This window comes from Rhipicephalus microplus, chromosome 7 (genome assembly GCF_043290135.1).
Source record: "Rhipicephalus microplus isolate Deutch F79 chromosome 7, USDA_Rmic, whole genome shotgun sequence".
Taxonomy (NCBI): Eukaryota; Metazoa; Arthropoda; class Arachnida; order Ixodida; family Ixodidae; genus Rhipicephalus; species Rhipicephalus microplus.
The window spans coordinates 31,650,353-31,665,585 of record NC_134706.1 but is presented as its reverse complement, the minus strand read 5'-3'; the positions used below and the strand labels follow the sequence as shown (position 1 = coordinate 31,665,585).

General features: G+C 44.5%; 1 protein-coding gene across 4 annotated transcripts in view; it reads left to right on the top strand.

Moving 5' to 3' along the window:
- The window catches only part of HDAC6 (histone deacetylase 6), a 45,181-nt gene that overhangs the window by 1,185 nt on the left and 28,763 nt on the right, over positions 1 to 15,233 (top strand). For 3 of the 4 annotated variants that reach the window (XM_075868929.1, XM_037430526.2, XM_075868928.1), the window contains exons 2-10: positions 3,205 to 3,357; positions 4,798 to 4,838; positions 6,267 to 6,366; positions 9,128 to 9,199; positions 10,335 to 10,465; positions 11,317 to 11,385; positions 13,168 to 13,294; positions 14,223 to 14,288; positions 14,367 to 14,426. In XM_075868929.1, coding sequence (XP_075725044.1) covers positions 3,205 to 3,357; positions 4,798 to 4,838; positions 6,267 to 6,366; positions 9,128 to 9,199; positions 10,335 to 10,465; positions 11,317 to 11,385; positions 13,168 to 13,294; positions 14,223 to 14,288; positions 14,367 to 14,426 — 819 coding nt within the window. Of the gene's footprint in view, positions 1 to 69; positions 605 to 3,204; positions 3,358 to 4,797; positions 4,839 to 6,266; positions 6,367 to 9,127; positions 9,200 to 10,334; positions 10,466 to 11,316; positions 11,386 to 13,167; positions 13,295 to 14,222; positions 14,289 to 14,366; positions 14,427 to 15,233 lie in introns of those variants that run through there. The other variant, XM_075868927.1, reaches the window with a different exon arrangement.

Below are 15,233 nucleotides of genomic sequence, written 5' to 3'. Positions count from 1 at the left end.
CGTGGTGGTTGAACCTTTACTGGGTTCAGAGCGACGTCCTGCACTCTGCGGTGCCGTTATAAGCCCTGTCGGGCTCCTCCTTCTTCAGTGGAACACCAATCACATACACACACAACAGGTGAGGGGTACGAGCATGCACGGCGCACGTGAACAGCCAATTTCGAGTCAAGATCACTGCACTTAAAGGTGGCGCCAGAGAGTCTCTTGCTCGTCGTGTATGTCGCTGGTCGAGGGGTTCCAAGCTTCGGACAGCAGACATCAAACGGTCCGCCAATTTGTCCGCTCAATTAGCAGGGCACTTTGTGGCGGCGGTCGCCGTTTCTACAAAGGAAGACGCTGTCTTTGTTGTCCCCTCTGGAACGGCTTACCGCTTCGTGGCGACGTGACGTCTCATCCGCCGGCTAGCCGGGACAATACCTGGCGGGCATAAGCATTCGGCGAGTCGGCTACTTGTTTGAGGGTTAAAAGAGCGCCGCTCCCCCGTCAGATCTCGACGCTGGTTCCAAGAAAACCTGGGTTCCAGGCGTGGGAACGCGGCCCGGCTACGCTTCTCAGCGACAGCATGGCGCCTGCTGACGCCGGTCATAACACGGGTCTGAATGCGGTAAAAATGTGTAAACAGAGTTTTCAGAAAATTGTTTAGCGACGACTGAGCAAGCGGAGGCCGATATGTGCGTTCGTACCGCATGAATTCAGAAGCCAATGAACTGCCAGTTCCGAACAACCCTGATAAATTACATTAAATCACTCACGTGATGATTGCATGAAGGAGTAAGATTTTGAGGGCTCCTGAATTCGCTGTTTGACGAAACTTTAATGAAAACTAGCTGCTTCTTAAGGAAAGTATAGAGGACGTTAGTTGACGTTGGTTATTCCAAGTGTATTTTAGTAATTATGATATAAATGTGAAGACAGTAAATTGAATAAAAAAACTTTTGCCATCAGGGACCGTACCTGCATTTGTACGTGCTGCTGGCAGAGGCTGAACCTGCAATTTTCAGAAGAAGTTTGCAGGTTCAGACCCCACCACCAGCTAGTTGTGTTTTCATCCACTTGACTTTAGGCACAACAGTGTCACAATTACTGCAATACACTTGAAACAACACAATTAATGCCCCTCATATCTTTCTTGCTGTCAATATCTGCTTGTTTTTGTTACATGGGTACAGCGTAGTTCTTCAGTCGTAGTAAGACCAGATTTATCTGTTCCTTGCACTACTCTTGGGCAATCACAACACCAACTTTGACTGCACCTTCAGATTCACAGCATGTGTTTGTTCAAATTCATACCTTGTCGTACCCTCCTTCATCTTAATCATTTTCACGCTGGCCACATGAAGAAGAGAGTGTACTTCAATGCATTGAATTAACCGATATCAAATTTTTTTGCTCAATATAAATACATCCAGAAAAGACACTGGACACGCATTTCAAGCTTAATATTTGAATATATTAATGTAAGGACTTAAGCTGACTTGGAGTATAACTGGATGTTTAATTACATACTCCCTAACATCAATTGCTGAATGTTGCACACTCATACATTTTCATACAATCCCCTATAATTTGTACCAGATATTGATGTGCAACTAATAAATTTCACTTGTTAACTTATAAGAAAAATTGACAAGATACCCAGAGCCTCCTTTGTCCAGAATAATTCCCCTTTGTGGTTGCCGTCAACATCTGTCCGGTTGATCAAGTAGTTTAGCTAAATACTGAACCTTTTTCAAGTGTTACTGCATCACAGGTGGTTTCCAGATTCCTGTGCCTGCCTGTTCTATATTCCCCATGTTAGCACGAAACACTTGCTTCACAGATGCCTGTCCACCTCGGTGGTACAGTGTTTACAGTGCTTGGCCACTGACCCAAAGAGTGCAGGTACGATAGCCGCTGTGGCGGTCACATTTCAGGGGCGGCGGAATGGTGGAGGCACGTGCTCTGTACAGTGTCGGTGAACAGTGAAAAACAGCAGACGGTCAAGTTCTTCACTACGGCAGGCCACTTGATCACATCGTGGTTTTGACATGTAAACCCCCACATATTTTTAATTAAATATTTGGATGCCTCGTTAAATGTGGTGGTGGCAACGGGAGCGATGCAAAAAGTTGTCATGTGGTGACATGATCGTGACATCACAGATCGCCAAAATATGTGACTTCACATAACGATGTCACATGACATTGTAGCCTGGCCATTGGGCCAATCCTGGAGGCAGTACGGAACCGTGTTGGGTGCAGAATGTTCTCAGAGGGTGGTGAGGCATTAACAATACACGGACTGATTAGAAAATTTTAAAAAAAGATGCCATTCGTCTCTGAGTTCTCTTGGACAAAGGACACTGTTAGTTTTGCATTGTAAATGCCTCTGTGTAGTTACCATTGAATCTGCCCAGCCGAGCATGTGGTCTAAGTCAACACTGCACCCCTGTCGAGTGCCACTTCGTTACGATTCCTATGTGCGAATGCTGCGTAACTTGCAGCTTAGTGCGCACCGTTGCTTTGCAGACTTTGATTGTTTACAGGTTTTGATGGAGCTAAAGTGTTAGAGGCCTGTGTACTGTGCCATGACGGCACATGTTAAAGAACACCAGGTGGTCGAAATTTTCAGAGCCATTTATTGTTGTGCACCATATAGTCGTACTGTGGTATCGGCATGTAAGGCCCCCGATATTGTTTTAGGGGCGAAGCTCCTTAGGGCATGGGCTGTGCGTCCCCTGTAGCCTGTATGTAGCCACCTCTAGTTTAGTTCTTGCAGTGTTCACTAGATGGCGGTACCGTCCCCTGTATGTAGCCACCTCTAGTTTAGTTCTTGCAGTGTTCACTAGATGGCGGTACCGTCTCCTGTATGTAGCCACCTCTCGTTTAGTTCTTGTAGTGTTTACTAGATGGTGGTACTTGTAGCTGATGATGAAAAGATGCAAGATGTTATAAACTAGAAAGCGGTACTTGTAGTTGATGAAAGACGCGAGATCTTATAAAATAGGAATGATGTCACATATGGCGCGTGTCATTGGTTGAAGGCAATCGTTCGATTTAGTGCGGCGACGTACGCTAGGGGGAGCGTTGTAATAAAATCCGTTCGCTGTTGGCGCACGCTCGGAGTCGCCTGGAAGATTCACAGTTTACCGATGAATCCCTCCGGAGCTTCGCCCATTCGTCATCATTCACCCCGTGAATATGCCGTAATTTTTTTACTTTACAGATGGGCGACGGTACGGGCTTGGTCTACGATGAGCGCATGGCAGAGCACCTCAGCCTCTGGGACAGCCGGCACCCGGAGTGTCCAGAACGGCTGACCGCCAGCTACCAGCGGTGTGTCGACTACGGCTTGGTCGAACGCTGCCTCCGTATACCTGTGAGTCTCTGTGACGATTTCATGGTGCATCCCATCTTTCTTGAGCGGCATGCCGCGCTTTTATGTAGATTTGGCATCAAAAGTTTGGAGATTTCCAAAAACTGGAAAATTATATTTCTAAAAAAAATTGGTATGCCGTAAAATATCGCATGCTCCAACTTTCTAATATACACTACTGCTCGCAAGTGAATGATTAAAAAGTTAATTTACCAAATTTGTTAATTAGTTGCCACAGTGTCATTTCAACTGAGGCAAGATACTTCCACCTTGCTGTAGAGTTCATGTGCAAAAACAGCCGGAGCCGCAGTTTCAGGATTTTTGTTGAAAAGTCGGTATTGATATGAAAAAAAATTTATTACTACTATTCTGAAATATGAGGATGTGCGTAGCATGTTCATGCAGCAATTGTATAGCCCCAAATTGTTGCATTTCAATCTGTGAGCACTGTAAATTAGCACAACTTGTGGAAGTAACCTTCTTTCTAAATACCCTTACTTCCTGTGTAGCTATGACGCCAACCGACTGTTACGCCATTTGTGGTTTCGTTTCGCAATTATTAGCTCTTGTGTTTTCGTTATTGAATTAAAAGGGAGGCTTAGGCACTCTTAATTCAATTTTAAAACTAAAAGTGATCTTTAGTTATTGTGAATGGAATAAGCTGAATGGGCGTGTCGTCAATCTTCCTATAGATGCATTTTATTCTTCACTACAAGATATCTGCTTTGGGTGAGTGCGCAGGCATAGCTTCACAAACGTACTTTATTTTTTCGACTGCCCACAACTATTTGATAGTTTTGGACCCTCATATAATAAAAGCTCACTTGAGCGATGTAGGCTACATAAATAAATAAACATGAACAGCACCACACGCATTGAATGCGACCGTGATGAGACAGTATGTTCTCACTTTCCCACATTATGGCTTGTAGAGGAAAGCAATAGGCACAGTACCAGATTGGCCAGGCAACCGTTTGATATAAGTGGTCGGTGAATTGGCTGATAGAGCTCCGTACAAGTGACTTTAATCATGCGGTTCTGGTTTCTTCAGTGTATGGACCTTGTGGCGGAATTTTAACACCGTAGTTCTATTGTTTTGGTGTTCATGGTTGAATTATTCGTATCTTTCTCTGTTTCTTATGTTTGTCTATCATCTACACTCAAACCTCATTATAACAAAGTTGCATCTTACACAAAAATAAGTTTGTTATAACCAAAATTTATTATAAAGGTATATTTCTAACACTAGCTATTGCAACAATATTCTTTATTAACTTCATTATAACCGATATTTCGTTATATCCAGACTCGCTATATCAGGGTTTGAGTGTATCTGTTTCTTTCTTTTTCAGCTCTCTTTCAAATCTTTCCGCACAAATTCTATTCTCACATTGCACACTGCACGCTCTGTTTCATGCAAATGGTTCATTGTCCCCTTTGCAGGCTCGCAAGGCCGAGGAAGCCGAGATTTTGGCCTTGCATGAGTAAGTGTCTACCTGTTCATGCTTGTTTGTTTGCTGCTTGCTTAGAGGAAACAAAATAACAAAAACTGCACTGTGTTCAACTCTTTCATCACAGCCACGCTCATCACACTGATCACCAATGATAGACGATTTCAGTTGTAGATGTCATCACGTTAACTATGTTTTTGCTGCATCTGATGCTCCCCAGTGGTCGGTCAAGGAATCGGGATTTGAGAACCAGTTCGAGATTTCACTGGGCCCCAAAAGTCGTGACTTTTGAGGAGACTTTTCTGTGAACTAAGGTGTGCATGTTTAGGTGTGGTACAACGGCCGCAGCGAGTAACTGCAAGAAAACAAGCAGGTTGTTGCAGTTTGCTGCCACGTGTAAAAACATCAATCAGTTAGCTCAAAATAAAATTCGAGACAGTGCAGTTGCTGCAACAATATGGAGCAGTTGGCACAGAAAAAGAGCAGGCCACTATTGGTTGCCACAACAAGTAACGGGATACCCTACAGGGAACACGGGAGGAAAGTAAACTTCTGCAGTTTTACAAGTCTTGGGAATTTTATTTTCAAAAGATGCTAATGTGCACCCTGCAGCAAGAGTTTATGGGACGTCGTCTGCCCAGCAAATGCAAATTTTTTTTTTCTATTTGTGCATACTACTTCTAATCTAACTGGTGACTATACTTTGCAATATCAATGAAAATCTAAGTATTGTTCATGGGTATGTGATGTATTGTACCCGGGCAAGTTGTGATTATAGGTTTCTCGAACACATTGCGTACGTCAAACTTTTGCTGTTGCGCGCACAATGTGGCAACTTCCCCATAAAGAGTTTCCACCAATATTTATTTGCCATTTACTCGTGGTTTAAGGGACAGCAAGCACATCTACTTGCATCAAGGTTGTGTCAAACAAAGAACCGAGCACTCAAAAATTTTCTTCGTTCATTTATAGTGAGCGTCTCAACTCAGCACAGTTGATGCCTTGAGGTAGTATGTGAGGTTTTATTAATGAGCTGTCCGCTCGTTATAGGTTCGCACCTATGTGGTGCGATTTGGCGAAAAGAAAGTGTTCCACACTTGCTGTCATGGCTAGCACACCCATGGTTTCCATGCTCATAAATACCCAATAAGTGGACAAGGGGATTGCTGCCGATGTAGCTCGGTTGATAAGAGCAACGGGCACGTAATCCGTGGGTTGTAGGTTCAGTTCCGTGGCAAGTTGTCTCTCATTCACTTCACTTTCTTCACGTCTCTATCACAATTACACAGTACACCTAAGCAGTACAAGTATTGTTCCCTATACCTTCCTTGTCTTCATTACATGCTGGTTTTCAATAAGGCTGTGTCAGACAAACAAACTCGTAGTTGTTGTAGTTGGCACAAGGCTAATAACGTTGTGAAGGAATGGTCTTAGCAACCAACACCGTGTTTTTTGGTGTAGGCCGGAACACTTGGAACAGCTGAAGAAGACACACGGGGAAACAGACGCCGATGCTCTGGAGGCTCTTTGCACACGCTTCGACTCCATCTACATCAATTCGGTATCATACTCCCTTGCTTTTTAACAATTCATGTGCCGCTGTAACCCAGTTGCTATGGTATTACACTGCTGGCCAACTGATCACAGTTTCGATACGAGCAGTAATGGTCGCATTCTTCTGGGGACGGCATGCAGTCATTGCTGTTTGGATCAGAACCACGATGAAATGCGAGTATGTTCACGCAAAGAGATCTAAATCCTTTTGAAGTGGCCCTAAATTGCTTTTCCAAGTAACCATCAAATGACACCAGTATCGGAGTTCATTGCCTCACGAATTGATTGCTTCAAATACTTCTTAAATCTGTCAAGAATCAGCGAAAAGACAGGGTTTCATATGTGCTTTAAACACTTTCTCTTTTCTCTCGTGCTGAAGAGCATGCTGATAGCTGTATGGTAGCGGGGAGGGGAGAGGGATTGGGGGAAAGAAGTTTCGTCACTGCATATGAAGAGCTCCAGCATGCGTGATAAAACATGATCCATCTCTTCCGTTATGATTTTTATAGATGTTAGTGTGGCTACTATATAATGTTAGCAGACTACAAAAGGTAGCATTGGCATGTGGTGGCACGCCGTCGCAAGAAGCACATCTCATTGAAATGCCACTCCTAATTTATGTCTGCCATTGGTCCGTAGAAGGTAATCTGTTGTGTGATGCCAGACGGCAGGTGCGAGCAGCTTTGAAGAGGGTGAGCAGAGGCCTCTGTATGAAAGGAGGGCTTCTGAGGAAGTAGCAACTTCACCCTCCGACTCTAAACTCTCCTTTGCTGCCCACAACTGCGAGATTGACTGAGCCCTTTATGGCAGTGTCTGCGTTCTTCGGGATGTCTTATTCTCACCAAGCCTGAGAGTTGCTTCATGAACCCTCCTAAAGGAATTCTTGGTGATCAGGAGTTCTGAAGTTTACTGTATTTACTCACATAATCCTCGCACATTTTTCGGCAGAAACCCGATGTAAAGTTAGGGGGGTGCGAGAATTACGCGGGGAAAACTTTCCACGTAAAACGTACAGAGCGAAAAAGAAAAAAAAAAAAGGAAGTGGCCGCAAATCGGGATTCTCACACCAGCAACTAACAGCAAGCTTTGAGAAGTACCAATTAAAATTTATCTTAATAATAAAAGCAGATGTTTAACACAAGGCAAAATTTATTTGAGACACAAAAAGTGCAAGCGAATAGTCGAGAATCAGAATACCATACGCAAAGCTTGTGGGCGTTGCGATAGTGTTCCTCACTCAACCGAAGCCCTCAAAAGGTAAGCGTAGGACGTCAGTATTGGGCTGATGGCTATTTAACGTAATTTCAGTTTCCTTCTGTAGAAATAAAGTTTACCATCAATCCCAGTCTTAGGAACACGGCAGGCTCAACGCGTCTTGGTGGCTTTGAGCTGCTGTCACCAATAGCGAACACAAAAATCATCGACTCCAAAGGGCCTACCTGCGGCGCTGTTGCCGATGTTTAGTGCATGATCAATCACTTTCAACTTTAAAGCAGCCATGTAGCTTCAGTATCGCCCCATAACGTGACAAGATTACCGACACAACATACCAAACACGCCACAACGCACTTGCCGCTTTGGCTTGGCTTGGATTGGATTGAAGCTCCGTGCAATAATAGTACGCTTGATGCTTAAGAGATGGCGCCTGATGGCGTGCGCTATCATCATCAACGGCTGGAACGAGCAGATGACATTATTGCGGCAATTTTCGGGTGGGGGGGGGATAATTACTTGAGCAAAAAAAAATCGTATTTTTGTTGGGCGATGGGGGGGGTTGTGAGAATTATGAGAGTGCGAGGATTACACGAGTAAATAGGGCGTTATGGTGTGCCTCGTAATCAGGTGGTGATGATTCTGTGTAATAACCTAATATGATATACACAACATAGACACGTATATTACAGGGATCTGTTCCCATCACACACACCGGTTCTGAGAGTGCTTTTATAAAATCCCTGAAAACGCATTATAGCAGTCTCTCATTTGCATAAGTCATGTTGCTGACGATGCACATATAAAACGCCGACATCCATTTGTTTACGTCTTTTCTCAACCCGTCCGCTGCGGTGGTGTAGCACTTGCGGTGCTTGGCTGCCGACCTGAAGACTGCAGGTTTGATCGCGGCCGCAGTAGTAGCCTTTCGATGGAGGCAAATTGCTGGAGGCCTGTGCACGGTGTGGTGTCGGTGCACGTTAAAGAACACGAGGTGGTCAAAATTTTCGGAGCTCTTCACTACAGTGTTTCTTATAATCATGTCATAATTCTGGCATGTGAGACCCCAGATATTGAGTTAACCTGAGAGTTATGTTATTGTTTTCCAATTATCGTTGTGCATCAAAAGTGGCATCTGAAAAAGCGATTGTCTCGTTATACGGCTCTGGAAAAACGAAGAGCTGCTGTTGTGCAGTGTGCTCAGTTATCAGCCTTCATTATTGGCCCATCATTTTGTCCACTGTATGATCTGAATGTCTCTCTTGCGTTTCGCCTAATCTGTATGACAGCCTACTCAAGTGGTATTTGTGCAGAAAGAAGCATTTAGTAGTAAGGCTGCTGAGTTTTAAATAACCAGTGCATTCAAGCCTCATTATAACAAACTTGCATCTTACGCAAAATTAAGTTCAATGTATGTGAAAATTTGTTGTAAAAGCATATTCCTAACACTGTATCTATTGCAAGACTGTTCTTCATTTACTTCATTAGAGGCGATATTTTGTAATATCCTGGTTGTATACATTGAGGTTTGAGTAATTTCTCACATTTGCCCACAGAAAACGTATGAACTGGCATTGCTCGCTGCGGGCTGTACCAAGGACCTAGTGACGGCTGTCGTCCAGGGAAAGGCAAGTATCCCTTCAATGTTAAGCAGTTATTCTCGCTTCTGCTCCTCCTTTGCCTAAGAAATGGATAGGCCCTCCTATTGCTCCATGGTGTGGGTTGAAAGGTGTAGTGTACTGCTTATGCTATTTCAGGTTATTTAGGCATTGTGGTTGTGTGGTTGCATTTATTCGATCTTGCGAGAAAGGTTTGATATAGAGAGAGACTTCGGCCTCCCGATCCTAATGAATACATCCCGAACGGGCAGGGACACGAATTTTCAGAGCTGAGTTAGCTTCACCAAGTGATTCTCCTGTCTACAGAGATGGCACTGAATGAGTTCAGAGCTCGGGAAATGGTGATATTTCGTCTTGGCATGAAACGTGCTACACCTACTGACATAGACATTAACGTGACGTTAGGCTCCAGTGCCAATTCTTGCGACCTCTCACACCAGTGCGTATAGCTTGCGGTGACGTTAGGTATGAGAGTGTACAAAATGGCTGCCTGCATATCACCAACAGCAACACAGAGTGGAGCTGTCATAGAAACATTGCGGTATCTCGGGCAAGCATGTGACGGGAATTTGTCCCGTATAATGATGTTGGGGTATTGTACGAACCGAAACAAGCTTTTAGAAACATGTAGTAGTTAGGCTTGTGTGAATATTCGAAGCATTCAAAAGTTCGAACGAATATCATATTATGTAAATTCGCTTCAATTCAACTATAAATTATTGAAAATTTTGAAGCATTTGAAATGAACGATAGGTGTGTAGTAGTGTGCGTGCAACCAGAGTTAAACGCAGATTTCACTGCAGCGGAGTGGTGCTAAACTGTGAAAACACTTAATCAAATCTATATCTGTTCACATTCATCTTTTTGTAAAGATGGTTTCACTGCAGTCAAGGCGCGCTAAGCCATGAAAACAACTATTTATTGAAAATCCGCACTGTTGCGAAGCTCCACTTCGAGGTTAAATAAAAATATCACTCTCACATCGATTCCTTATTTTGGCGTTAAAAAGCTTCTTATACCGGCTTACACGCTCTAAATATAGTAAATATTAAAGCGTTATGCATTAAACGCGTGAAGGATAGCGCATTCCCTGACCGGGGGGAGCTTTCTCTAGCTGTCACTCGAGGCAGTGTTTGGCGTGCAGGTGCGAAACGGCATGGCTCTAGTCCGCCCCCCGGGTCACCACGCCATGCGCAACGAGTACTGCGGCTACTGCTTCTTCAACAATGTGGCCCTGGCGGCGAAGTACGCGCTCGACGAGCTCCGGCTGAAAAGGTGCGGCCTCGAGTTTCTTTCTCTTGTTTTTTTTTTATTTATTTACAAATACTGCAGGCCCTACTCGTGCCCAAGCAGGAGTGGGAATGTCATTAAAAACAAATACCAACAATAATGCTTATTAGAACTATTGGCAACTCAAGTAGTAAGCCACAATTAACCAACAAAAGAAAATGAAAATAAATATGCTTTGCGATGACAAACACACAACATTATGAATGATAAAATATGCACGTACAAAATTTCAACACATGAGATGAATGCTACGCATAAAGAAGTGAACGAGAGAATCAACTGCGACAAAGCTCTTCAGCATAAACAGAACTTTACGTATCAAACGGAAAAGTTATTTAAAAACTGAACAAATGATTCAGCTTGTTTATGTGAATACCCGTAGAGGCTGAAAACTCTCTGCGTGGAATGGCACAGAGAATGGTGAGCACTCGAGATCCCTTATTGCCATTTATCCTAGTTGTGATTACCAGGTTCAATGTGCTCTGCGTATAATGAAACGCAATGTCAACTGCAAACACCCCATACGAGAATAGGGAACTGGGCGACTTCTGTTGGGTTGCTAAACTTGCAGTGCAAAGCGACAACAACATGCAGATGGAAGCTTTATATTGGAACTTCACGCTCAGTATGCTTCCAACAAGCTGTCATGTGCAAAGAAGAGCTGACGGCCATTGTTTTATTTTATACCATGCTTTCAGAGCGTACAACTCTTCATCGAGTCCTGTGTGACCCGTTTTGGTAGCGCACTGTTTCTTTTGATGGCGGACAAGCTGACGTTGGTGTCTGTTTATTGCGATAAGCAGTGCACGACCCATTCTTGTTCGTGTGCTTTGCAGGGTTCTCATTGTGGACTGGGACGTGCACCATGGCCAGGCGACTCAGTACGCCTTCTACGAGGATCCTCGGTAAGCCCCTTTCGGTGTTGCATTACGTCACTTTGCGGACTTGTCAAAAAAAAAAGTACAGTAAAACCCAGGTGATACAATCACGGTTCGTGCGAATTTTGGAGTGATACGAATCTCCCTGTGGTCCCGGGCAAGGCCTGCTAGCCTGCAGTGTAATGGAGTACAGTTGTTGCAAAGCGATTTTTGCCTCCCGATGTTTGATGTGAACGTATGCTACCTGCGCTGTAGCAAGGGACGTGGCTGTCATATGTGCGTGCGGGAACCCAAGTGCAGGTATGCAAGTCGCGCCACCAGTTGACCATCAGCAACGCGTTGTAACTTGTGAGATTGTGCACACAAATGTTGTAGGCCTTAATGCACCTTCGTGTATATTTGCGTTTAGATTACAAGAGGTGGTGGCGTCGTGTCTTTTTTTCTTGAGCGCGTTATTGTACTGTGTTCATGCGCGTCTGCCGCGTTCATACATGCAATCCATGTCCTTGCAAGAAACGGTCTTGAACCTCGCAACACTTAAGACGTGCACGACTGTGAACCCTCTGATTCGCACGGAAGAGTACCGAATTTTGAGCAAACTTCGCAGTGGTCTGAGCGCGGCCAAAAATCTCGCAAAAAACATCTTCAGCACCACCATGATGAGAAAATAAAAAGCCAGAGGACAGCGTTCCTAAATTTTCTGTCCGGCGCCTATCGCGTGCAAAGTGCTCCGTATGTCTTTTTCACCATAGTTGGCTGGCATCATGCAAAAAAGCATAGCAGGATTTGGAAGGGACCACTTGCTGTCGTGGATCATAACACACTTGGTTCATTAATTATGCACACACGTGCCTATATTTAAGAGTACATGAATGATCATCGATTCTAAAAACATTTACTGTCAATCATTCGAAGCTGTTCATGACATTGCTGCGGCCCTGAGATGGAATAAGTGGAAATGTATGGCAGCTTTCTTTCGTACCGATTTCTCTCGTTTTCTGGTGATATTAATTTCTGATCATGCAAATATTTTTGGTGACCTCAGAAGATTTTGTATCACCGAGGTTTTACTATAACTTCTAATAAGTTGTCAAAGCAGCGAGGAAATGAGGTTCTCAGAAAACAGGACAATAGTTTTTCCAAAATTGTAAGATTGCTAAGATTCTGTACACCATATTTACTGTATTGTAACTCAGCTTCGATTGCAATGTATGGGGGAGCTTTTGGTCTGTTCACAAGGAGAAAATGGCCCTGTGGCAGAGAAAGGTCCCACAAGTCTTTTCATTGCTGTTTCGTTTAGGTCCTTCTTTCACAAACATCATGGTTGCCTCGGCCCGACATGCCTGTTGCCACGTAAACTCTCGCTGATGCTTGCATCGGGCGGCTTCTTCCTGAGGAGCAGTCTTGGCCATTTGAGACGGCACATTTGTAAAGAACCAACGCCCAACTTTACACTCTACCGAAGGAAACCAAATGCACTATACACTCAAACCTCGATATAACGAACCCGGATATAATGAAATATCTATTATAACAAAGTGAACAAAGAATAGTCTTGCAACAGATACAGTGTTAGGAATATACCTTTATAACGAATTTTTATAATGAATTTTTGGATATAACTAAATTATTTTTGCATAATATGCAAGTTTGCTATAATGAGGTTTGACTGTACTAAATAAGTTTCTCAGTACTACAAAAAGCCATACGAAATAATATGTAAAGAACACGATTGAAGGGTATACAAAAACCACTATTTATCTGGGCATGAAAGGTTTACAATGCCAATCCTCTAAAACTTTTGCGCAGGGTCCTCTACTTCTCTGTGCATCGTTATGAACATGGTGAATTCTGGCCCGAGTTGCGGGAGTCTGACTTCCCTTACGTGGGCCGGGGCGCCGGTGTGGGCTACAACATAAATGTGCCTCTCAACCAGGTGAGCCCCTTGTATGACAGTCGTTTATGTCCGTAAATCCCTGGGTAAAGTTTTCAGACCTGTAAACGCATGTGCAGTTGAAGGCCTATTGAAATGCAGTTTTATTTTGGCTGAATTGGTTGTGTGTAAAAAGTGTAAGTACATGAAGTGGCCTTGGCAAATAATGCTAGGCTAATGAGCTTTTGATTTTTATTACCTGTCTGGTAGTGAGGACATGGGCACTTGGTCTTTAGTAGGTGTGGTGTATGAATCGGAATGGTTTATTTATCGCTACAATAACATATGTATGGCATATTTACACTATTCAGGTGTGCCCCGCTGCTGACCCGCAGGTCGCGAAATCGAATCCCGGCTGCAGCGACTGCATTTTTGATGGAGACGAAAATGCTGTAGGCCCATGTGTTCAGATTTGGGTGCAGGTTGAAGAGGATAGAAATTTGGGTGCAGAGGATTGAAATTTCCCGAGCCCTTCACTATGACGTCTCTCATAATCACATGGTGGTTTTGGAACATTAAAACCATCAATAAATCAATTACTATGCAGGTGTAAATACTGAACTGCTGTGGTACTTCCTTTAAAAATGAAATATTGTTGGTCGACAAATGAAGCAGGGCTTGGCAAGACCTTTTGAACAAGGAACAGGTAAAGGTGATGCAACGTTACGGTAAATCTATCACAATACACAATTCTATCACAATTCATGTGCATTGAATTGCACATTCAATGCTCATGAATGTTTCTTCAACACTTGCACAACCTAACAGCGTAAGTGATACGGATCTTTAATGTTGTAAGCAAGTGCATATGTGTAATTAGCAGATTGAACAGCAGCTACTTCTAGAAGGAGAAAACTTTTTCTAGAACAGTGGCAGCTCGCTTAGTATGACCATGAATGATTTAACTTAACCATGATTCGTGTGCCGACAGGTGGGCCTCGGTGACGCGGACTACCTGGCCATCTGGCACCAGCTGCTCTTGCCAGTGGCATACGAGGTCAGTTCCGGGGTACCTGGCGAAATTCGCCACTGAGAGAGTCTGCCTGCAAAATCAGTGCTGGATCTTTCTTTGCAGTTCCAGCCAGAGCTGGTGCTGGTCTCGGCTGGCTATGATGCAGCCCTTGGATGTCCGGAGGCAAGTTGATCTGTTTATCGTTTATCACTAATTGAACTGCCTAAGAATCAGTAGCAGCCTGATCAAAAGCAAAACACGAGTCTTGCTTAAAAATGAGGTTGTTATGTCCAAAAATTTGTTATAAAGGTTGTGGGAATTGAGGCTAGCCCTCTGCCTTTGCGCGGGCTTTGCCGCCTTTTCTGCGGTTCTCATGTCCCGACATGTCTCCCCTCCTCCGCTGTCTGCCGCGCTGGGAGAGCGGAGTGACGTTTAACCCCCTCACCCGGTAGCGGATGTTGACTTTTGCGCCGTGTGCGGAGTCTCCCGAGAGGCTTTGTGCGCGTGCGTCGGCAGTATAGAGGGGTCTCTCCGGGAACGACATGGAGGTAAGCACGCTTTTCTTTTCCGTCCGTCACCTCCCTGTGGGGCTTGTTCGGACTTCGCCAACAGTGCCTTGCGCCCGCGGGGAACGGTTACCTTACGCTAGGCCGAAGGGTGGTACGGTGTCCTAGTGCGTGGCCTGGCTACGCCGACCCGTCTCCCTCCGAAGCCAACGCGAGCGCCTTTGCCCTCGCTCGAGCAACCGGGCCTTGGTCCCGGTGTCTCCGTGGATCACCTTTACCACGGAGACGTGCTCGTGGCACCCTGTGTAGTACTTTTATGCCTGTGGCATGGGTAAGACCATTTGCTTTCCTGCCGCGCCTTTGCAACGGGCTGTACAGCGTTTTGGTGTTGCCACAGACAATGAAGTGTTGCGACTTTGAGCAGTACCGTGTTCTCGCCACGGCGACGGTTAACGCGTGCCTTGCGGTGCTAAGGCCGGACCCA